Source organism: Schistosoma mansoni, chromosome 1 (assembly GCF_000237925.1).
Source record: "Schistosoma mansoni strain Puerto Rico chromosome 1, complete genome".
Taxonomy (NCBI): Eukaryota; Metazoa; Platyhelminthes; class Trematoda; order Strigeidida; family Schistosomatidae; genus Schistosoma; species Schistosoma mansoni.
In genome coordinates this window covers 28,303,940-28,327,905 of record NC_031495.1, presented here as the reverse complement: position 1 = coordinate 28,327,905, position 23,966 = coordinate 28,303,940, and the positions used below count along the sequence as shown (strand labels likewise).

The following is a 23,966-nucleotide window of genomic DNA, read 5'->3' as shown; positions in this document are numbered from 1 at the left end:
AGTCTCAGAGTGAACATCAACTCTGAGATGCAGGTACATCCAGTTGACGCGTCCCAAATAGGTTGAAACGTGGGTCCTGGATTCCACTGCTATCCACTATCCATCTCTGCTTACCATGCTTGTGAATTAAGGTATATTGAGGCAATACGCACAGTATGCACATATGCCAATTAGAGACTGACCAGTTGCAGTCCTAACACATCGATGGGAAGATTCAAACAAACAATACTAAGTGAATTCAAATAGATGGATAAATATAAAAAATGATCATGTTAAGAAAATAGGAATTTTTTTTGTTATTCTCAATACTAAGTTAATCTACTTTAATAATTTTTCAATGAATAAAATAAAATGAATATAAATGACAATCTACAATTTCATCTAAATTAGAGCGAATAGTTTCACAGTATTTGGGCGCCAAGTTGATGTGAGACATTAAATAGGAAGAATATATTTGTAAAATCTCATTGAAAAAGCTTGGACCAGATTGCCAGACGAAACGTTGAATTTACTTCAAATTCGTTCGCTGAGATTTTACAAATATATATTATTCCTATTTAATGTTTTACATCAACTCGGCGCTTAAATACTGTGGAACTATTCGCTCTAATTTAGACGAAAGTTCTTATAAATTTGTTTTTATATTTTCTTTTCATAACTTATGAAAATTGAAATTTGAATGAATAATTTAAAACAACTAATAACTCTAATTCTTTTTTTTCTTTTTGCTTCTTTCAATGTTTACTTTTTTTGAAAAAGTTTAAACAATGATTTTATATCTGAAAATATAAACATAGTGTTATACATATAAATGAAATAATATCTATTCGAGTACTTTATTTTATATAGTATATGACAAATTTTTCACAGTTTATAGTTCTTGTTAGTTCAAATTACCCTTTTTGTAATCATTATGTGTTGTTTTATATGTTTATATCTCGTGAGAAATAATACATAACTTGAAATAAATATGCGAAGTTTATATTTATCACGTTCACAGGTTATAGTTGTCAATCAGTATATAGCTACATTGATTAGGTATAAACATCAAATGACGACATAAATTCGCTTAGTATTGTTTGTTTGTATCTTCCCATTGATGTTTAGGACAAACAAGCAATACTAAGTAAATTGAACCTTCACCCCATTGCACAAGCAAGTAGCTATCAGAACTCAGTGGCCGAGTGGATAACGCGATGGCGTTTGAAGTGAAAGGTACTGGGTTCGAGTCCCAGAGTGAACATCAACTCTGAAATGCAGGTACGTTCAGCTGACGAGTCCCAAATAGGACGAAGTGACGCGCGCCCTGGATTCCATTGCTATCCACTATCCATCTTTGCTTATAATCAAATGACGATATAGTTTAACACTTTTAAATGATAAATAAATTTTGTTGACTTATAATTTATTCGATAGTAATTCAATCATTTATGATACACATTAAGATACGTTAATGTACATTTGTTCAACCATATTATAGTTTATTAACTAAACATAAGTAAAAACAATCGTTTTAATACATTACATGAGGTACTTTGAAATAACACAATATATTATGGAACTATTCAAAGTAAGGAAACAATGACAACCGAACCAATGAAAAAAGGCTTTAAACGAACATTGTGGATAGTTTTGTTATGAATAGAAAAGTTACATGATTTGGTAAATGATATTAAATTGCTCCTAATTAATTAAACTCCATGAGTTTATTTGACATAAGATTTGTCTGTTGACTACATCATTACGTATATACTTGCTTATGTTTATGTATTATCTACAATATATCAGACTTCAACCGAACATGGATCTGAAAATCTACTAGTGTTAGCCGTTAATTCTACAGTAGAGGGTCATGAGTTTTCCATTTATCAAGCATTCGACGAAAGCGTGTGCACATATTTACGTAGCGAAACTAAGCTGACTTAGAAAATTTGTTTGTGGTATATTCAATTACTTCATAACTTTACCACCCAAACATATCTTTTATTACTTTAATTCGGTTATGCTTGACATGGACTCATTTGACAGCATAAATGTGTGGAGAAATGGCAAAACGAGTACAACAGTATACTTAGGTAGTTTGGATAACTGTTCATTAGAGTCATGGTTCGTATACCATCGTTAATAAAACGCTCTGTCTAATGGAAAAGTTTTGGAAATTATTCGCTTCAAAAATGATTTTTATCACTAATCAACTTTAGCTCGACAACCAGTAGTCTATAGGTGATGTGTTCGACTTCGATCCTGAGTCTCTCTAATCCACCCATTTCTTGGTTATAAGTGTACACAACCAAAACGTCTTATACTGGTATGGAACATCTGTCTTAGTTTTCAATGTATGCTTTGCTGAAATGATGTTACTTATCTTTTGTAGTTCATTTAGGAAAAACTATCCCACTATAATCAGCTCCATAAGAATTTAAGCTATCTAATGCTTTCTGGATTATTTTCTGATCTGTGTATCCATGTAGCACAATAGTTCTAAAGTTTATAATAGTATTTCATTATACAAATTGACTGGAATAAAACTATTGGAACTTTTGCATGTGACTTTAGACTCAGCTTATTTCCATCTACTGACAAAGATATGTTCAATATACAGAATTCATTTATGAAGTGAATTTCAAAATATTATAATATCTTTTATTCCATAAATCGAATCAAAAAAGAAAAGAAAAGTCCATGGTTATACGGAAAACAAAAATCTAGGGATAATAATTTTGTTTTACAGAAGACGGTGAAGAGTATGAGTTTGTGATAAAATGGCTAAAAATTGAATGTTTTAACCAAATAACCATAAGCACTACTTTTAATATTCAGTGGTACATAACGAGTAGACAAATGGATTATTGTAATAAGAATATCGGTTTTTGATAGAGTAATTAATGCAAGTTAATTTTAAGGGATGAGGATAAAATAAGAATGATACTATATTCATTAATGTCTAAATGAGTTATAATTTCAGTTGGAACTTTTTGACCGTAGTTCATACACATCTCTAATTAATGCTTTAGATATGTAAATCGACTGAATGAAAACTTCTTTTTTCATCTCAGAATATATCAACTTGATATTCACTTTTAAAATGCCTGTCGTAAATTCATAGCAACAATCATGTACAGCAGATTTGGAAGAAAATGTACTATTTTAATGTGACTCTTTGTAGCCTTGAGATTGACTAGAAAAGTGACCCACTGGTTAAATCATTTAAATCGTTTTATCTAGTAAATGATAATTTTATCTGCTTCTAAATGTTTTCTACCTACTCAGTTGACAGTTCTTAAATTTTCAGTATAGGGTTGTGGAGAGTGTCAAGTTTTTACTGAGATCATGAACCGATCAATGTTAGATCACCATTGAAAACCTCGACAAAAATCTCGATAAAAATTCCTAAACTCATATTTCTCGTGCTTTGAACATAGATATTGACTTTGCTTCTTGCTTTTCTTCGTAAAAACCTGCTATTTTCTCCAATAGATTTCTTTGTCATTTGAGATAAACACGGTTATAAGATGTCAATTTCATTTAAATATTTTATGAAGTAAAATTTAAATTGTATTCAAGCCATTTAAATAATATCACATCAAAATTTGCGTTACCTTCTTTCGTCTTTATCTTACTCTCTGTCTTTTAGTCTGTTACCCTCATTGTTCTCCTGTGAGTCTACATCTTATCTAGATTAATTTATATACGTAGAAACTCTAGCTGTATATTGGCGTCATGTGGTCTATCTGTCAGGAGTTTCATATCATATTTATAAGCTTTTAAATAATCTTCAGTTACGCTACATTACACAGATGAATGATTATTTATGGTATGAGATAGATTGTAAGTTCTCAAGAGACCAAATAAAACAATCAGACATTAATTAAAATAACCACTATATGAAGGGAATGTTATTTCTTCACATTAGTTTTGTTTAAATAAATAAAAAGCAATATACAGTAGGTGAAAAATTATGTTACATTACTTACTTACTTACTTACTTACTTACGCCTGTTACTCCCAATGGAGCATAGGCTGCCGACCAGCTTTCTCCAACCCACTCTGTCCTGGGCCTTCTTTTCTAGTTCTATCCAGTTTTTATTCATTTTTCTCATGTCTGTCTCTATTTTTCGGCGTAATGTGTTCTTTCGTCTTCCTCTTCTCCTATGACCTTCAGGATTCCATGTGAGGGCTTGTCTTGTGACACAATTAGGTGATTTCCTCAAGGTGTGCCCAATCCACTTCCAGCGATGTTACATTACATATGACAAAACATTCTCAACAAAACAATTACAAAATTTAAAGTAATTAGTCCCTTTGATAAATTTCGGTAGTGTAATAAGAAGACGAAGATAATCAGAACTATGTGATATTCATAAATAAATTCTCATTATTTCATATTGATATTAAATATGTTTACAGCATCCTATGAATTCATCCTATTTTGTTGCATTTGTTTCAGCTGCCTTTAAGCTGATAGTTTTAGTTAATTCTAAATTATATTTTGTTGACTGAATAACAGGAAATTGATTGAATGGTCAAAATGTGACAGATAGATAAGATTACTGCTTTTTGGAACGTTTAAAAGTTATCTTTTCAAACTCATTATTTGAGTCTATATGATAATTTTACCTTCTGAGCAATCTATTGTGGTCTGGTGGAGAATTCATTTCTAGATTTCTAGACAGGTTTTCATTCACAAAACGTTTTAGTATTAATAAAGCTTATAAGTTTTTGTGCATTCGGTGTAGGAATGTAGGTCATTTAAAAATAAATCAGTCAGCTGTATATGAGGTAATTGTAGTTAAGAATGGAATTTATAGTTTAGACAAAGGGAATAATCACATTGACACTTTAATGTATAACCTATCGAAACCCATTATCATCCGAATTTAGGATTAAAATAATCCCAATGTAGTCAAGCAAAATATATACAACCATAATTAAGAAATTACTAATCATTGTTTAACTTTTATGGAAAGACAGTAGCTAGAAATCTCATATAATATCGTAATGGTACAAACAGATCGAGAAATTATTATGATAGAATAAACATATTACTATTTTAATATTGAATACCTCTTGTATTTGTAAATGGTTTCTGGTTATTTCGTTTCACAAGTGCAAACATACAAAATGTTTTCATTTATTCAATAATAATCTCAGAACAATTATTTTGTTTTTTTTCCTACATATGATATTTTAGTAATGACAAATATATAACAGGTAAACCACTTTCTAATAATGAAATCATGGTAAATTACGATTCTTTAAAATAATTTACGTATACTGAACCAATTTTGATAGATTTTTTTTCTACGCCATCCGGTTTCACAAAGACAAAGGATATTTGAGGGACCAGTTGCTTTCAATAACTTGATAATCAGGCTATGTATTAAGGTCGAATTAATCGAGATAACAACGATAACGAAATTGTATGATTATAACTTTCAATAAGCAAAATATTGTCAAAGTAATTGAGATAATGAAGGTAAAAGACTCATGGCAGGGAAGAAATACGACAAGGGGACTATAGGTCTAAAGTTTATAACATGCAGATTATTAATGTGGTGATACATTCGTGGGCCGTGAGAAACACACTTTGAACACTTGAGTCAGACTTTTACAGTTTATTCTGGTGACTTCAAATATCTAAAGGATCCGTGGGTAGATTGTTTGGGACGTATGCTGAGAAGCCCTCATTTAGTTTTATAAAGTTTCTAAACGTCTTTAAGTTACTAAAATTAAAATTTGATTACCTCTTTGTTAATGTTTTTATATAATCTTCATTACATCACCAGTCTTTTCTTCTAGAATTTTTATATGCTATCTACGTGTTCAAGTGTTACCATGAAATTATAAAAATTGAAGTTTACTATTGATAATGAAATGAAATTATTTGACTCGGATGTTTAACTTTTCCGTTATTGATTCAAGTGAGCTATGGAAAAGACACTGAACTTTCAAAATCATATCCCTTTTGCATAGCTGAAATAACTTCTAACAGCGAAGTATCTTTATGTAAGCAGTACAACTCAAACGAAATTCGTAACGTTAGGGAGCAAAACAGAAGATTGTAAACTGTTTGTTTTGTTCTTTTTTGTTTATTCAAACTTATCGTACTACTACAATTATTTAGCATAATCTGATAATTCTGTCCTTATTTATAGATCCATATTTTAGATTGCATTATTTCATTTGTTTTTGAAAACATTTCTTGTAGGATGGTGATCTGTTCGACGGAATTACTCAAGCAACAAAGTTCACTGAACCAATAGCTGCTGGAATAGTATCCGATTTAGCTAGTGCTTTATTTTATCTACATTGTCGATCTATTGTACATCGAGATTTAAAACCTGAAAACATATTGGTAAGATTTTAGTTATTTTTCAATCCTCTCTAATTCATTTCAATCACCTTCAAACGTTTATTGAACCGTTTGTCTTCGAAAACTAATGGCATAAGTTGTCCAGTTCTTATGATTTAGAAAGTGAATAAGCAAGTGGATGGGTTGGAACTTTATACTTAACTCAGGATACTTTGTATCATGAATTAACATTGTTTGAAAAACCACAAAATTACTGTGTATTATTTTATTAAATTAGAAGTATACATTCTTGGATTATTCCTTAAATAATACTGAATTATTGAAAAAATCGAAGTCTTTTATAATGAAGGGATAAATACGAAGAAGATAGACAGTGAGATCGTTCGCTTCTTGTTTGCTTCTCAAGATTATTCGGAATAAAAATCTGACGGTTTTAAATTCAGAATTCTTATTTATTGGTAACCCGACGAGTGAAACGTTTAAAGATACTTACTACTACTTTGACCTACTTCCTCTATCTAAAAATCACATGCAGCAACTGTCCTATTATGCGTTTTTCATTCCATATATTTCACATATTTAAGACCTAAAGAACACAGAAGTTTGTTTGTGGAAATCATAGAATTCTCTCAGTTTAAATCACAAAGTGTTCTTAGCTAGGCCATTACTGAAGAACTAGGAGCACTGGACGGCTGTTTCATACTGGTATGGAACTCCTCAGCAGTGTGCTTACATATATATATATATATATGACGAACCGTTAAATATTTTTACCAGGGAATTGGAAGTAGAATGATTACTAAGTTCGATAAAATATTCGAATAAACTCATTTGCTCCTGTTATTTTATCTTTCCTTTATCATCAAAGTTATTACGACAGAAAAACGGTCAAATACGAGTCAAACTTGCTGATTTCGGACTGGCTTTAGTGGTGAAAAAGAGTATGTACACTGTATGTGGAACTCCAACGTATATTGCTCCAGAAATATTAGAAGAATCAGGTATTATTTCTATTGAAACTATTTGTTACATCAAATGAATAAAAATAAGCATGACTTAAAAGTAGCTGAGGATTATGAAATACTTCTGAGTAAAGCGGAAGACTAGTTACTTCTGGATATATATATATATATATATATATATATATAACAAGAAGAAAAAAAGACAGACAAAATGTGAGTCTGTATCCCAATGGTAAAATCTGTAAAAAAAAATGTGTACTAACTGGATTTGTAAAAGAAAACCTACAAGCTGAAAAACAGAAAACAAGAAAAAATGTAGTGAAATTCATTGCAAATCTTAGTACGATTTAGGAGAAAATAGTGAAATAGACCACCTGAATAGTAATAGATAAAATGAGAATTAATCATGAATTGTTATAAATAATTAATTTGATGATAATTTAAGTAACTATCTGATATGAGTTCAGATTTTGGATGGTCTATATGACTGAATATATTAGCTTAACGGTAAATACTTGTAGATTTTCAACAAAAACTATAGTTAAACATAAAATCGTGGATGTGCACTGCTGAGGAGTCCCACAATAGGACGAGACGGCCGTCTAGTGCTTCCAGGTTTTCCATGGTGGTCTAACTTCTATTGACTCATGATCTGAACTATATAAAATTACTAAAATCTCCACAAAATCCCCTTCTGATTATTTGAAATAGTGTGAAATATGAGCTAATATTGTTTTAACGGGATTAACATGCTCTAATAAGTGCAGCATTTATGCACTAAGCGCCATCATTAGATAACCAGTTTTCTGTCGAAAATTATTGCTCACGTGGAGATAGGTTTTTCATATATGAAAATTGCAAATCATTTTAAAATCACAAATAACTAAAAACTGTTTTACACTAATTTGTAATCGCTTATCGAAATTCATTTATGATATAATGCTGGATGATTATATCAGTTATATTGTTATAGTTATTTAACTTATAAATATAAACTATAGAACCTCAGCTTGATGATTTGAAAGCATCTTGTTTATTCTGAGAATCGTAGGTCTTGGATTCGACCATGTATCGTGTCACAGGTGGTCATAACTTTTCAACCCTTTCTCGTTTTGAATATTTTTTTCACGATATTATTTTCATACGTAAATAACTTGTTTAAATTTAACTATTCTCTAAATACCACGAACCAACTCAGAAGTTACCACTAATCCTTCAGTTCTAAATCCATATAGATTTACATTCAAATATTTGTTCGTATTGTATAAGAATAGACGACAGTAAACATAAAGTGCTCATGGCAGTAATTAAACACAAACATATTTGTGTATTTTATTTGTTTCATTGAACCATGTACCCTAAAACCTGAGATGTTAAATAAACATACCAAACAGATATACATTAAACGAATCTGAATAACAAAATATTATATATTATTGACATTACAAACGAGTTTTCTCAAAAGATCCAGTTCAAATGTAATGGAATATGAAATCTTAGTGTTATTGAACTAACTTTATCAGGCTGGATTTTATACAAGAAATTGAAAGTAACACTTAGTTCTTTAAGTTACATCGATTGTATGCGTAAAAAGCATTTCAATTTTACCAGTAAACAGAAATGAATATACATTGGGTGTATAAACGTTTAAATTCCATCCACTCAGTTGGCATACATGGTAGTACAAACTATTACTGTTGTAAATGATGACGTCGTCTATAGAAATTATAAGTCAAAATAAGAATGAAATAGTTTAGGTTTAGCACTTCGAATATCATGTCTCACACAGAAAGGTGGTTAGATTTCTAGATTTTATTAGTCTTAACGGTGTTTCTACTTAGTCTATATAAATACAAACATCAGTACACTGAGAAATAGAGAAAATACTTCTGAGATTTTCTAACAAGTTCTATACGAAAAATCCGTATCTCCGATACTTAGTACGACTTAATAATATATAATTAAGTAGAAAGTCGAGGTAGCATAAAGTTTTTGAATTAATATTCAGAAGCTGGATGTAGGTATTGCATCGACTATTTTAAACCCTCTCTACCATCTGAAGATAGGTTTATTCATTTTCTCTTTCACTTAAATTCGACTTTCAATTTATAAATTAACCCTTGTTCTTATCTATTTGATAATGATTTTAATATTTCTGGCTATAGAATTATAATCATTCTATTCAATTATTCAGCGTACCTAATTTCCATTTTGTTTGAATGACTCTTTATCAAGCTATATAGTCATGATAATCGAATTCTGCAAAAACTTCCGTTAAACATTAACATATCACTTACCAAACATTCATTTTGTGGGGGCTACACGGATTACACAGAGTACAAGTACTATATTTCAGCACAATCCAAAAACTAAACGATATCTTAATTTAAATTAGATATATTGATCCACACAATGAAGATCAAACAACCAGATGTTCATAGATAAACCAGACAAAAGATTGGGTAGAAATTCAAATGTATATGAGCATCACAGAACCTTCTTGTATGACTCATCACCAAAAACGTTAGTAGAGCGGTTTACTTTTGATAATAATATAGTAATATTAAAATGTTTCATTCTATTTTGAGTTAAGTCTGAGGATTTTACTAAGAACAATAGTGAAAGCTTCGAAGTTAATTCATGTAGCTGACAAAACTTATGAGCACCAATATTTTCATATTTATAATTTTAAAAAAATTACTCCTAATCAAATAGTTCATACCTAGATTTGTTTATGTTAAGATAAACGTATATGGAGCATCATAACTGATTATGCTTCCCTGACTTTCTTGCTTACTAATGCTATTCAAAATACCCTTTAAAAATAAAGCAGTTGTTTAGCTATTGTACTAAATAAATTCAGTCAGTGTTGATGGTATCATTGACCGTAATTCAATAGCTATGTAAATAATAATCTGATTTGATCCTAGATTTATTACAAGCTCTGCTAAAGGAATATTAATTGCTGGAGAATCGCGAGGAAGCTCTAAGTGTAACGGATATTTAAGCACACTATCAGCATTATAATTTTACTGTTGTATATTTTTGCTCATTCCTCAAAAACGTTAGGTTATGGTCTTGAAGTGGATATGTGGGCATTGGGGATTATAACTTATATTATGTTATGTGGATTTGCTCCATTTCGTAGTACTGATCGAAGACAGTCAAAGTTATTTGAAAGTATAAAACGAGGTCATTTTGTATTCCTGAGTCCCTATTGGGATAACATATCATCACGTAAGTTCCTTGTTTTCAAATAATCATCGTTTTAGTTGGGCATTGTATGATTTTCGCTAAAATTTGCGGATTTTTTGCATTTAGGTGATTCGTGAAAACTATTTAACATAAATTAGAATTCCATAGCTACGATCGATTGTGATAGAAATTACTACGAAAAAACTGTTGCTTCATATCATAAGATTACAGATATTTTTTGCAATGTATATTTTGTAGTTTATATTCTTATTCAGTGGATTAAATTGTGATTTGAAAAATGAGGTTTGAACGTAACCATGAACATAAAATGGCGTAAGAGGTAGTCACAAAGTAAGTATGCTTACAAAGTAGCCACCAACGAAAAGCATGAATTATTTTGTTCTAATTTGAAGCAGATAATCACTTTCGAGAAGTCATTATTACATGTGGTCGAAGAAATGTAGTCCAGTAAAATAATTATATGAAATGAATTAGTTCTAAAACAAAAATTATATAACCAATACATCAAGATAGATATTCCTGAACGATACAAATTAAAAATTACTTTATTCAAATGAAGATTATCATAGGAAAAGGAACATAATTGTTTGTTCGATATGAACTTTCCCCGATCTATCGAACAAATTGTAATATTGACTTCAAATAATGTTCATCAGTAATATTTGTAATACTTAAGGTGAACATTATTTGATCTGGCAAAGAAAAACAAACGAAAAATCAATATGCATTCCCTTTAAAATTGTAAGATGATAATAAAATATGTGGTAGGTCAAATAATAAACACGGTTGTTTTTGGAATGTTAGCATAACTGTAATTTATTTTTTTAACACAAATGCAATCAGTTAAAACTAATGGACACTGAACACTTCTACCAGAAGTTTGTGCTGATGATACCGTTCAGAAGAACAATGAAAGCTCTACGACCAAACCATCCAGCTCAGAGAACAAAACTATCAAAATCGTCCACCTGAGCTACAAATCTTCTACACTGCATAAGTGCTTGGTCCTTGGTGGTGAAGCAATTATCATAATATAAATGATCACTTTAATAAACTGTAGAAGTAAATTTATACAAACTGATAATAGATTTCAGAGGGTAAAATTAAAAGGAAACCGGAAAATGATATTTTTTCCAGTCAGTTATAAAAATGTATATTTTTTTCTTAAATCTTAACTAACTTAATTTATTGAGAGTAATTTCGCACTGGACATAAAGTCCCCTATCATTTGAAGTATTCGATATACTTGTACATTTAAAATATGGTATACATTTAATTGATTAAGGGATTAATTTATTTAAACACAATTATATGAACGAAGGATATTCTTTTTAATAATTTCTCATTAGGTTCTACACTTATAAATCCATATTAATAATCCATAAAAAAATTGGCCAAGTTTAAGACAGAGTACATCATTTAAGAAACTGTAACATGTGAATCAAGGAGTGTTTGTTACATGAAACAAAATAAAATCGAATCATTAATCTTGGAGCTGACTAATGTGAAGTGTTAACTTGAATCAGTTTATAAGTGAAATAAAGTCGAAAAATAAATGATCAGAATAAATTTAGTTGACATAGGGTGAGATAGAAAAGTGGGATTACAAATCAGAAATTACGTAATATGTAGAATAATATGAATTAGATCAGATATAGTAAATAGGGGTGGATGCTGAATAAATTTCTCTAAAAGGTTAGCAAGTGTGATAATGATAATAATGACTGGTAAGATGTGTAGATAAAATAAGTTTAAGATATAAAAATGAACATTAATCAAATTAATGTCACCATATTATAAAATTGATTATTAACAAGTTGGCCAGGGTAAAAGGAGCGGCTGGATATACCTCGTTTGGATGACAATTTTTTATGGATTATTAATTAATTAATTGTAGAACCTGATGAGAAATTATTGAAAAGAATATTCTTTCTCATCGCACAAGCAAGTGGCTACCAGGACTCGGTAGCCGAGTGGATAACGCGTTGGCGTTCGAAGTGAAAGGTACTGGGTTCGAGTCCAAGAGTGAATATCAACTCTGAGATTCAGATACACCCATCTGACGAGTCCCAAATAGGACGAAACGCGCGTCCTGGATTCCACTGCTAGCCACTATCTATCTTTGCTTAAGAATATTATTTGTTCATATAATTGTGTTTTAATATGATAGGGATTTTTCAGCGACTAATTTATTTATTTGATTTCCGCATTAGTTTTTCCAGGGCATATAGAACTCTCATTCGATATCGATATAGTAAGGAAATATCAATATTTTGCGCAAATATGTTTACTGTTTCTGTCTGAGTTCATTAATATTTCTAGCAGAAATTCCCTGAAAAGATTTAGCTTGGTAACATATATAAAAGTATTATACACATCTATATGAGTAAAATTTAGTAAAATTATAAAATTATTAATTTTTTAACTCAAAATATTCGTATATTTTGAGCTATTAAAAAGTAGGTTACTGAATTTAGTCAAAAACTATAATTAGTGTTCGTATTTCTTTTAAGTAATCTAATCTACCATAATTCGTACTTGAACTAAAGTGCATAGTGATAATTTGTTTATCTGTATGCAATATAGTTTAGAGTCCAAAAATTATATAAAAGAAAACTGTTATGTCATTAGAGTGCATTGACTTTAAGTGATTTGTAAAGGAAACTTTTAAATTAAAAAAAAAACTAGTCTTCAAATTAACTTTGTAAATGCATCAGATGTATCTAATGTTTAAGATTAATATTAAATATTCATTAATCATTTATAAAGTTATTAAGAGTGAATATCTAATGAGAAAATTATTTTTAATCAAGACAAACGGAGACATTTATAAAATATTAGATAGAGTCATTACATTACTAAATGGTATAACTACCTTGTTAAATAATTCATTATTTACTTTGGCAATAACTTTTTGTTTTGTTTCTTCATCTCTCTCTCTCATTTGCACTCTACATACTATTGATATTCAATCTTATTTTTATGAAGATGCCAAAGATTTAATCACTGCACTTTTAGTGATTACACCAAAATCAAGATTAACAGCTCGTGAAACATTAGCTCATCCATGGGTATTTGGTTCTGGTCTACCAAATTTATCAGAAGAATTTGAAAAACGTCGATTAGATTATCGAAATGAATTAGAAAAAAAGCATAATGAATTTAAACAATCAATGAATGAAAAAAATCCAATTGATTTATATGATAAAAAGAATAATAATAATAAGGACAATGTAAATCAAAATAATAAATTTATCGATATGAAAAAGTTAGAATTGCCAAGAATTACAAAAATTAAAGAATTATACAATTAAATAAATATACCCTATTTTCATAATCAATCAAGAGAATTAATCAAACTTTCATATCACTTTTCATAATGATCTCAAAATGTTCCTATTCTATGTCTTGAATACTTTCAACTATAAAAATATTGTAAAGCAGCATTTATTATTATTTTCGTTTGTATGATGAATAATTATCTATATCCATTAGATTTCGAGGAACTTATAACAGTAAATCAATGTCTATCTTCCTTATTACATTACTCTCTGTCATTGTTTCCATGTCAAACATTTTTTTTTGTGTACCCAGTCTTTCATTAAAAGATAATTATGATTTCTAATTTTTATTCTTAGGAAATAAAAAAAAAACTAAAATACCATGAATCAAGTTATTTCTAGAAAGGAACTTATTATTTTGTCAAACAGTATTGTTATAATTTCTATGTATGAATAAAAAAAAGAAAAGGAAAACGTATATTCTTGAGAAATTTGTATAAAACAAAAAAGGAAACTGAATAAATAAAACATAATAGATGAATCTAGATTACAAATCAAGAGTGTGATTCTTTTACATTTCCCGCAAAAAATTTTTTTTTCATTATTTATTTTTAACTCCTTATTTGAAAAACAAAAAATTATTTTTTTGTTTTATTGTTATTAGTTACCAATTTTTTCAACTGTGGATGTGTACATGTTTCCTTTTTACAAAATAATTGATATTCACTTATTCTTTCTGTATATGGTTAATTTAATGTATCTTTTTATTACCTTTATTACTTTCAAACTTAACTTAACATGAAGACGTAGTTGACAATCTTATCAAATTTGGTTACTTAATCTGTGGCATAGAACAAATATTACTTTCTTTTGTTGTATTTTCTTCATCAGCTGATTAGTTGTTTCTTTCTTCATTTTGATTTTTGATTTTCATGCTTAATTTAGAAAAGGAGAAAAGTCTTTTGTAAAAACAAAGTAAATCAGAATGCACTATAGCTCAGATTATTTGCACAAAATGACATATCTGACTATTGTAAAGTGATAGGTTAAGTAAAAGTTAAATAATAAAATTATTGTAATTATTACTATTATTATGAGAATATACTTGTAGATTTGGAAAAACTATACGTCTTTTTTTAATCAATAATCCAACGTTTCTAATGATTAAAACTTATTGTCATGTAAGTTTCGGGCTTGAATCATAGTTCTGTCTAGTTTAGTTTTGCCAACTTGGTTGCATTATTAACTGTCAAACACAAAAGTGTAACTCCAGACGGACCATAAGAATATGTATCTCCGTAACAAGATGCATCAAATTAAACATTGAGAATTTCCTGCTCAGAACCACTAAGTAGTTTCAAGTGTTTGAATATGTCTGTTTCAAGTCTTACAGCTGAAAATATGGACATATAAATTAGTATGAATATTTGCAATTGTACTCTATTTTAGATATTCTGTTGGCATAATGTTTGTGATGACTCACCAATAATCATACCGCAAGTTTCAGTAAATAAGCATATTTGATTAATTGGAGAAGCCGAAATGCATGTTCATGAAAGATATATTGATATTTATTAATTTGTGAATTTTCTCGACGACAGACTTTCTAATAGGGTGTCATAAAAAATATGAGAACCATAAATGAAGGTCATCTGAACAGATTTTTATTCATTGTATAACTTAGATGGCGCTATTTTACTAGTTAGGAAATTTATTTTCCTTATCAATAAAAGCTGATTAGTTCATTGATGTTTCCGACGTTATACGATAATTTCAAAAGTATTTTGATGTTCTTATCATTTGGTGAATTACAAATTACTTGGAATCTGCAGTCGTTATTTACGACCAATATGCAATGAGTAATACATCCTGTTTGTAGTGCACAAATGAGCATATTTTTTCATTTACCTGTACTTCAGTTTAATGAAGATACCTTCTTGTACGCAAGTATCAGTTTTGAAAATGATGAGAAAATAAATTTCATTCAACCGTGGTACTTCAGAGACGATTCTTTTTCATCTTGCTATGTATGTATGTATTAAGTAAGGTTGTACTGTTGCAAATTAAGTAAGCTCAAAGGGACGTTTTTATGCTAATGTAAGACACAACGGATGGTGCATGATTCAAACATACTTTTGACAATCTACAAAAGAAATGGATCCAATTCATTTTGACCTATCACCCTTACCAAAACTGTAAATCTTACCATTTAAATCAAGAGCAAAGTAGGTGCCTTTCATTTACAAATTATTCGGTTGATTTTTCAGAAATAAAATATAGCAATGCACAGTTTGTGAGGAGGAGAGAAAACGATATTAGAATCTAAAACTGTGTTTGTGAGTATTGAGATTTTTGGCTGTTATCTACGAAATATTAAAAAAATAATAACCAAACGGTTGTTTTATGTGAGATTTTGTCATGTCGGTCATAGTTGCACAGAAATATTCACTCTGAATTATCTTAGTAATTTAAAACTCGCTTATAATATGCTTTTGTTTCAGTTTGTTGATAGTTATTTTTCAGTTTGCTCTATTGTTTATTGTCTATAAAGTATGCTAGTTGATCTATTACAAGGTCAATTCCATCTTGACTACGTAAACTATTTTGATGGAGTTTTGTTCTCTGAGTTGGATGGTTTGGTCGTGGAGCGTTCATCGTTATTCTGAATGACATCATCAGCACAAACTTCGGGTAGAAGTGAGGTGTTCGAATTTCTCCACATATGGCTCGCAGCTTGTCATGTAGACCTTGATGTTAATTGATTATTGCTAACCTATAACTTGTCGTTGTTTACTTCTTTATTTTGGTTGTATCTCCTATGGATTTGATTTTTGGTCCTATATTCGTCCATAGTTTTTTTGATTGGTTAATAAATTGGATCGATTTCAATGTGTTTGTTGATTGCTAACTGACCTGAGTGTCAAGTTACTAAAAATTCTCTGAAGTTTTTAGAATTGCCTCTATCCAAAAAAATTTTTAGAAGCTTGGCACTCAGGTCAGTTAGCAATCATAAAACACATTGAGTATTCAAAAATGAGCAATATTTGAGCGAACAATTGTTTTCAATAACTTCATCATCAGGCTCTACAGTTATAAGTCCATAATTATGATACTTTACAAAGGCTAAAATGAGGCATGTATTAATTAATTTGACAATGTTATATGTTAGAAATAGTTAACTTTTGCATCTGTTACGACATATGTACTTCAACATTGTTATTTGTAAATTAGAAAGGTCATTTAATAAAGGTCAAAATGGTTTGCAGTAAAATATCCAGTCACAATCAGTACAATAGTAATATAGCAAGAATGAAAATGCAAAAAATCGTATCAATAAAATTCAGAGCAGGAGAATTCCATCTTGTCAATTGAGATAATAATGACAAATAGTAATAATTATAAGATTGTTGTGTGAATATAATATGTAATAAAAGGGGTGTTATCAAGGTAATTACGAATTGGGAATGATGAATGTGAAGATTATGATTGAGGTGATTAAATAAGAAAAAAGGGGGGAAGAGGTATATAATATTCAGTTTAGATATCTGGTGATCCAGTCGTAGGCCAAGGTAAACATAGAGGCTGGATATACCTCTTCTGGATAAATAAGTTTGGTTTTCTGGAGTTGATCCAGATGGCTTTGGCTATGCAGAGTAACCGTAATCTAGCCCCTTGAGGTAGATTTTTCGGAACTTGATATAAAACAGAGAAAGTTCCCTCTATTTGGATATGATGTTCACTATCTACCAAGTGAGAAAGAATGGTGCTGTTAATGGATTTAGTGACTCCTTTTCCCAACCATGCTGGTACATGTTCACGAATACGCAAGGATAAAGCCTTTTGAGTACAGCCTATATAACTAGCTCCATAGGAACAGTTGAATTGTTGTACACACATGGAAGAGCCCATCTTCGGTAACCTATCCTTGATTAGTTGTGTAAGTACTGGTTTAGCTGAGAAAATTATATGTAGCTTGGCGGCGTGAAACGTTCTTTCAACAGATCTTTTCAGTCGATGTGTTAGAATATCACCCGCTATGTCACCTTTGAAGTCCAGTCCCAGATACAGGGTTTTTTACTCACTGTGTCACAATTTCTTTTTTTATTAATATTTTCTACTGGGTATTTTTTAACAAAATTATCTGGATAACCATTATTTCGCGATGTGTTTTTTAGTATATCTATTTCACTATCGACACTGTCCTCAGAACATAATAGCTTGATTCTGTGGCTGAGACATTTAACCAAATTTATTTTATAATGAAGAGGTGTGAAGCTTTGGAAATGGGTATACTGACCCGTCCATGTATTCTTTCTAAATATATTTCCTTTTATGGAACCGTCTCTCCTTCTAGAAAATAGGACGTCAAGGAAAGCTGTACTATTGTTTTTCTCTTCCTCGCTGGTGAATTTAATAGCTGGGTGGACGTTATTGAAAAAGTCCAACATCTATTGTTCGTCAATAATTTCGTCACATACTATTAGTGTGTCATCTATGTATCGACAGTAATAGTCTAGCTTACTTTGAATGTCTTTTAACGGTTTGTTTTCTAGTTTGGCCAGAAAAATATTAGCAAGGATGGGGTCTAGAAGTGATCCCATTGCTACTCCAGTATATATGTCGTAACAGATGCAAAAGTTAACTATTTCTAACATATAACATTGTCAAATTAATTAATACATGCCTCATTTTAGCCTTTGTAAAGTATCATAATTATGGACTTATAACTGTAGAGCCTGATGATGAAGTTATTGAAAACAATTGTTCGCTCAAATATTGCTCATTTTTGAATATTCTATGAGGATCGCTAAACTGCTAAAACACATTGAAATCGATCCAATTTATCAACCAATCAAAAAAACTATGGACGAATATAGGACCAAAAATCAAATCCATAGGAGATACAACCAAAATAAAGTATCGTGGATGCGCACTGCTGAGGAGTCCCACAATAGGACGAAACGGCCGTCCAGTGCTTCCAGGTTTTCCATGATGGTCTAGCTTCAATTGACTCATGATTTCAACTGTCAAAATAAAGTAAACAATGACAAGTTATAAGTTAGTAATAATCAATTAACATCAAGGTCTATAGGACAAGCTGCGAGCCATATGTTCATATGCATTTTTAACTGTAATCAGTTATTATTCTTACCTTATACAAGTTTTCTTGATTATTATTCAATCTATTATTATGACCTTTGTGTTCGTCGCTTTTCTACATATCTTCCTTACCCCTTGATTAGTACGTAACCTCATTTGTTATATATTCTCATATCAATTTATTATGCAATCTTTCCTGGCCTCCTATAGACATATATTTTCCATATAACTATATATACGAATGTACAGCTTACGTAAATGATTTCGTCGAAAAGAAAATTTTATTCACTAAATTTTCTTTTTCTTATTGAATAAGTACTCTTAAGCTTGAAAGTAGCCAGGATATTGCTCAGTCATGGAGTCAGAGTTCAGTAGGTTACACTTTCAATTGTAATTAATTTTGTAATATAGAGAGGTTCTCACTTACGATGGGAAGTTATATACTTCATGTAGCTATGTGTACACCATGCTATCAGGTTACAGAAAAATCCGAAACATCAGTTCGAGACTTTCTTATTTTTAATAGATCTCCTAATGACACTAGTTCTTAGTGAAAAGTATTCTCAAAATGATTTGTTATCCTTTAGTATTTACTAACTTTTATCTATAGTAAATAGTGAAAAAAAGATGTCTACTATTTTTTAAGTTTCTAAACAGTATAATTAATATCTATAGTACTGTAGTGAATAAGAACACAAGTGGGGACAATCAAATGTATCTGAATACACTTTTACAGAACATCCTAGTAAAATCTGAGATCCATATAGTAAATATATCATTTGCAAAATGTAAATCAATTGTCTCAAACTCGACTGTTCTTCATTTCACAGCAGAAATTCACTGTTTTCGTTCTCTTTTTGCAATCTTCCTAACCTTTTGCCGCCAGGTATTTCACTTTCAATTGATGATACATACTACTTATATCTATCGACATCAATAACACATACTACAGTACTAATTTGAAAAGTTTAAAATGTTTTCTTCACTAATATAGTGTATACACATCATTTGAATGGGCTTTCGTGGAGATTTCAGTACACATTAGTTTAAATAGACATAAATGATAGCTGACCGAGTGTACAGTCAATTTATTCTATAAGCATAAGAACAAATTTAAAACTGAATATTACTTTGAAATCAGTGTATGACCACTGCATAAAGTTGAACTTTAAGCAGTTAGTTAAAGGTTCATAAATTGTTTTTTTGTTCCAGCTGAGAGTTGTTAACTAAATTAGCCATATTTAAACAAAACTAGTTGATAACTTTTTATTAAATCAAACATAAAAGTATTGTTTCATATGACCTAATACATATCATAGCGCTTTCATTGTTACCCTTACAAATGATAGTAAAATCATGTGACAACATTGATTATATACTTATTTGTAAGGTCAACTTTTGTCACTTAAGTATTTCATAATATCAGATTATTAGTATTGAAGTTTAGAAAGTACATAAAATAATTAATAATTGATTCTTTTTACTCGTTGGATAGAAATAATTCCCCTAATACTCTTTCTTTATAGTAATAGAAATGATGATTGTTGTAAGTAGAAGTCATTCAGTATGATGACCAGTTGATAATGTTAGTCAACTGTCTAGAAAATGGGTCAGTCATTGGTTTGTTATTAAAAAGTCAGGATACAAGAATAAATTCATTTACACCATATTTTAAGCCATATCACTCCTTATCTCCAATCGGTGGCTACGATTATTGCGCGTGCTCTAACCAGGTGATCTGAACCTACCAATACAATTCATTCCAAGTGTTAATGACTCTCACGAATCGATTCCATGTTTTTGTTCTTCCAATCTACCATCAAACATCTAATCTCGATATGGGTAATGGTTGAGCATCCAAAATACATATAACAACTACCTCAGAAGATGAAGATTTACCACTTTATCAACCAACTTCTCATTTTTTCCACTGTGATAGTGAGATAAATTTAGAGAAAAAAAAGAACTGGAAGATTCATAGTTATATTTCTCTCCAGGCATTCAACAAAATCAACGATTTTCACTCAGAAATCAAACAAACGTGATAATATTGCATAGCTTCCAAATGCCCTGGTACGGCCGAGAGTGGAGAAAGACCGCTCTCCCTCTTGAAATGCTCTCACATGGCCACGCGTATATAGCCCCTGCCAGGAAAGTCCTACTTACTGCCATCTCGTGGCGCGGGTGTAGTTTACGAAATTGAGAGGACGAGAAGCGAATGTCCGGCGCTTTAACCGGGTTGGTGGACACGGAAAGTCCACCTAGGGGATTACGAAAACTCTGGTTCCAAACCCATGGTGCACATGGGCTCCAGTATCCTGAAAGAACAAGTGGCGTATGAATCAATCGTTGGTCACCGGCTACCATGGGACTGCATCTCCTCACGACGCTCCACTGCCTTGTGGATGAGACCTTTAGGTCAAAGGCTCCGAGTGTGACCCCCTAAGAAAATCACCTGCTTTGTTTGGGCACTTGAGCAGTATCACAGCCCTCACACAAATCAAATGAGATTTGTTTGGCGCATATATATTTTGTGTCCCCTTGTAACAATATTTGTGTGTTTAAGTAAGTAAATAAATAAAAATAAACTGGACATTGAATAGAATGTTAATAATATAGTAATCATACATTTGCGATGTCTTAAGAAGTAAAAACTAGAATTCCTTACTTTTTGTTACTTAGAGTAAATGACTTTTTAAAAGTAGATAACTTGAAATTCCTACTTATTAAAATATTACAAATGTATTATCATTTCATTACCTCCTACTCTTCATTATAAAGAAAATTATTATTTTTCTTGCTATTTAAACAGACTACTCATTAATATTTCACTTACGTACAGATCGTTATTTTATCTGAATCCTTGTCATCATGATACTGTTAGCTTCATTTACAAACCTGTTTGAACACTGGAATTAAACTTTAGTGATAAGACTGATTGGAGAGTGCTGGTCGGCGGCTTATGCTCGATTGGGAGTAACAGGCGTAAGTAAGTAAGTAAGTAAGTAAGATAAGACTGATAGATCATAATAACACAAATGAATTGTAAACATCCAGATTTTCATTTTACTGGGTTTATAAACAAACAACATAAAAGATACTCAAATTAAATGATTGATATTTAATGAGTCGTAAATTGTTTTTGTTTTAATATCATACTACTTTCCAAGTGACAAATGAGTAGTTTGACTAACAATTACATTTTGTTAAAATTTTGTATTAAAATGAAAGTCTTATGAATAATGATTATTTAAATAATAAATTGTTAGTCAATTAATAGTAAGTTTAATCTTCAAAAATGATATTTATAAAGAAAAAACTACTCACTAAACATCCAGGAATAATAAAATCACTTAGGTTTATCTTATAGTTTTATAACAACAGTTGAATTATGCTATACTATTTAACCAACTAGTTTTATATAACCTATAAACACCCTGAAAAGTTCAAATACTCTAACAACGTGATAGATATGAAGTTACAAACTTTGAATGAGAACTTATTAAGACATTTTGTTACCTCGTTATCAAATTTGATAAAAGATTCTATGAGACACAAAAGCATGAACATCATTTTTAACTAAAATGTCAATTTTACATAGTTGAAATCATGAGTCAATTGAAGCTAGACCACCATAGACAAACCTAGGAGCACTGAACGGCCGTTTCATCCTATTGTGGGACTCCTCAGCAATGCGCATCCATGATCCCGTCCAGTGCTTCCAGGTTTTCCATGGTGGTCTAGCTTCAATTAACTCATGATCTCAACCATTGAAATGATTATATTTTATTGTTAATGATATTGTACTTAAATATGTAGAGATAAACAAAGAGTACAATCTCCTTTTATTTCAATAATTCCATCTATCAACTAGGATAATGATTTTCTATTCATAATATATAATGAATTATTTACCATTAGTGTTATTCAATTAAAGATTTAATTAAACTTATTTCAATGAGTAAGTTAATTAATCCTTAGTTATGTTTAATTAACTTCTATTACAATGATAAATTAATTAAAGGAGAATAAGTAATTGCACGTTTTTTTTAAAGAATAAATTAACTCCATCTGTTATATTTAATAGTTAAATCAAACATAGAAATGTATTATTCATGGAAATTACTATATGAAGTCAGTATAGTTGTTTTTTTCCCCGTCCAGTACTTCCAGGTTTTCCATGGTGGTCTAGCTTCAATTAACTCATGATCTCAACCATATAAAATTACTAAAATCTCCACAAAACCCCCTTCGTATAATAATGAGCTTAAGGTTCTAGTATGTTGTAATGCAAAAATATAGATGTGTACTATTTACAGTTTGTGAACTGGAATGAAATAACTGAATATAATAATTCATAGATGAAACTTCAAATGGATTAAAACATAATGATTATCTCGGTCACTGAGTAATTCCTTATACTCATTAGACGTTGAAAATTAATTGCCAGATAAATTTAAGTAACTAATATCAGATACTACACTAATAGTTTTCAATTTTTGAAACTAAGTACCATGAAGGTTTCGATGTCGTTGTTGTATTGGTCTTCAGAAAAGTGAAGAATAACTCTGCATTTAAATTATACAAAATAATATTAAGTTTGTAGTCTTATAAAGATATTATGATGTGTGCTACTGATGTCGACAGATATAAGTAGTATGTATCATCAATCGAAAATAGAATGCTTGGCAGCAGAAGCTTGATATAATCAAAAAGAAGAGAATGAGAACAAAGAGTGATTGTTTATGGAATCGAAGGAACAACAAGGTCTGAGATATTTGATGGATATTTTGCAGATGAAGTATTTACTGTAAAGTTTTCAGATTTTACCAATACACTCCGTAATGCTGTAACAAAATACATTTGTTTGCCCCCGTTTTTGTTCTCATTCACTACAATACAATGTCGTCTTCATAATAACTTATTTTAACTAGTCATTTTGTCTATAGGTTTTTCACAACAATTATCTATATCTGATCGTTTGAACGGGAGATGATAAATTTATTCTATGAATAATGATTAAGTATCACAAATCTAAAACCGCTTGAATATCGAATGAGTCTACTTCACTTCTAAATCACAAATTTTGATAAT

At 30.3% G+C, this 23,966-nt stretch overlaps 1 protein-coding gene and 1 non-coding gene across 2 annotated transcripts in view; both read left to right on the top strand.

The window, feature by feature from the left end:
- Smp_172410 (serine/threonine protein kinase) overlaps positions 1–13,617 on the top strand; it is a gene marked incomplete at both ends in the record, with an annotated part of 38,303 nt that extends 24,686 nt beyond the window's left edge. The window contains 5 exons of the mRNA XM_018793926.1: positions 6,209–6,355; positions 7,194–7,314; positions 10,345–10,512; positions 13,480–13,562; positions 13,594–13,617. Of these exons, the coding sequence (XP_018648390.1) occupies positions 6,209–6,355; positions 7,194–7,314; positions 10,345–10,512; positions 13,480–13,562; positions 13,594–13,617 (543 nt within the window). The remainder of the gene's footprint in view (positions 1–6,208; positions 6,356–7,193; positions 7,315–10,344; positions 10,513–13,479; positions 13,563–13,593) is intronic.
- Smp_tRNA_01729_Pseudo_TCG.1.1 lies at positions 12,452–12,522 on the top strand. Its single transcript has one exon. It is a non-coding gene (tRNA).
- Positions 13,618–23,966: the final 10,349 nt, after the last annotated feature.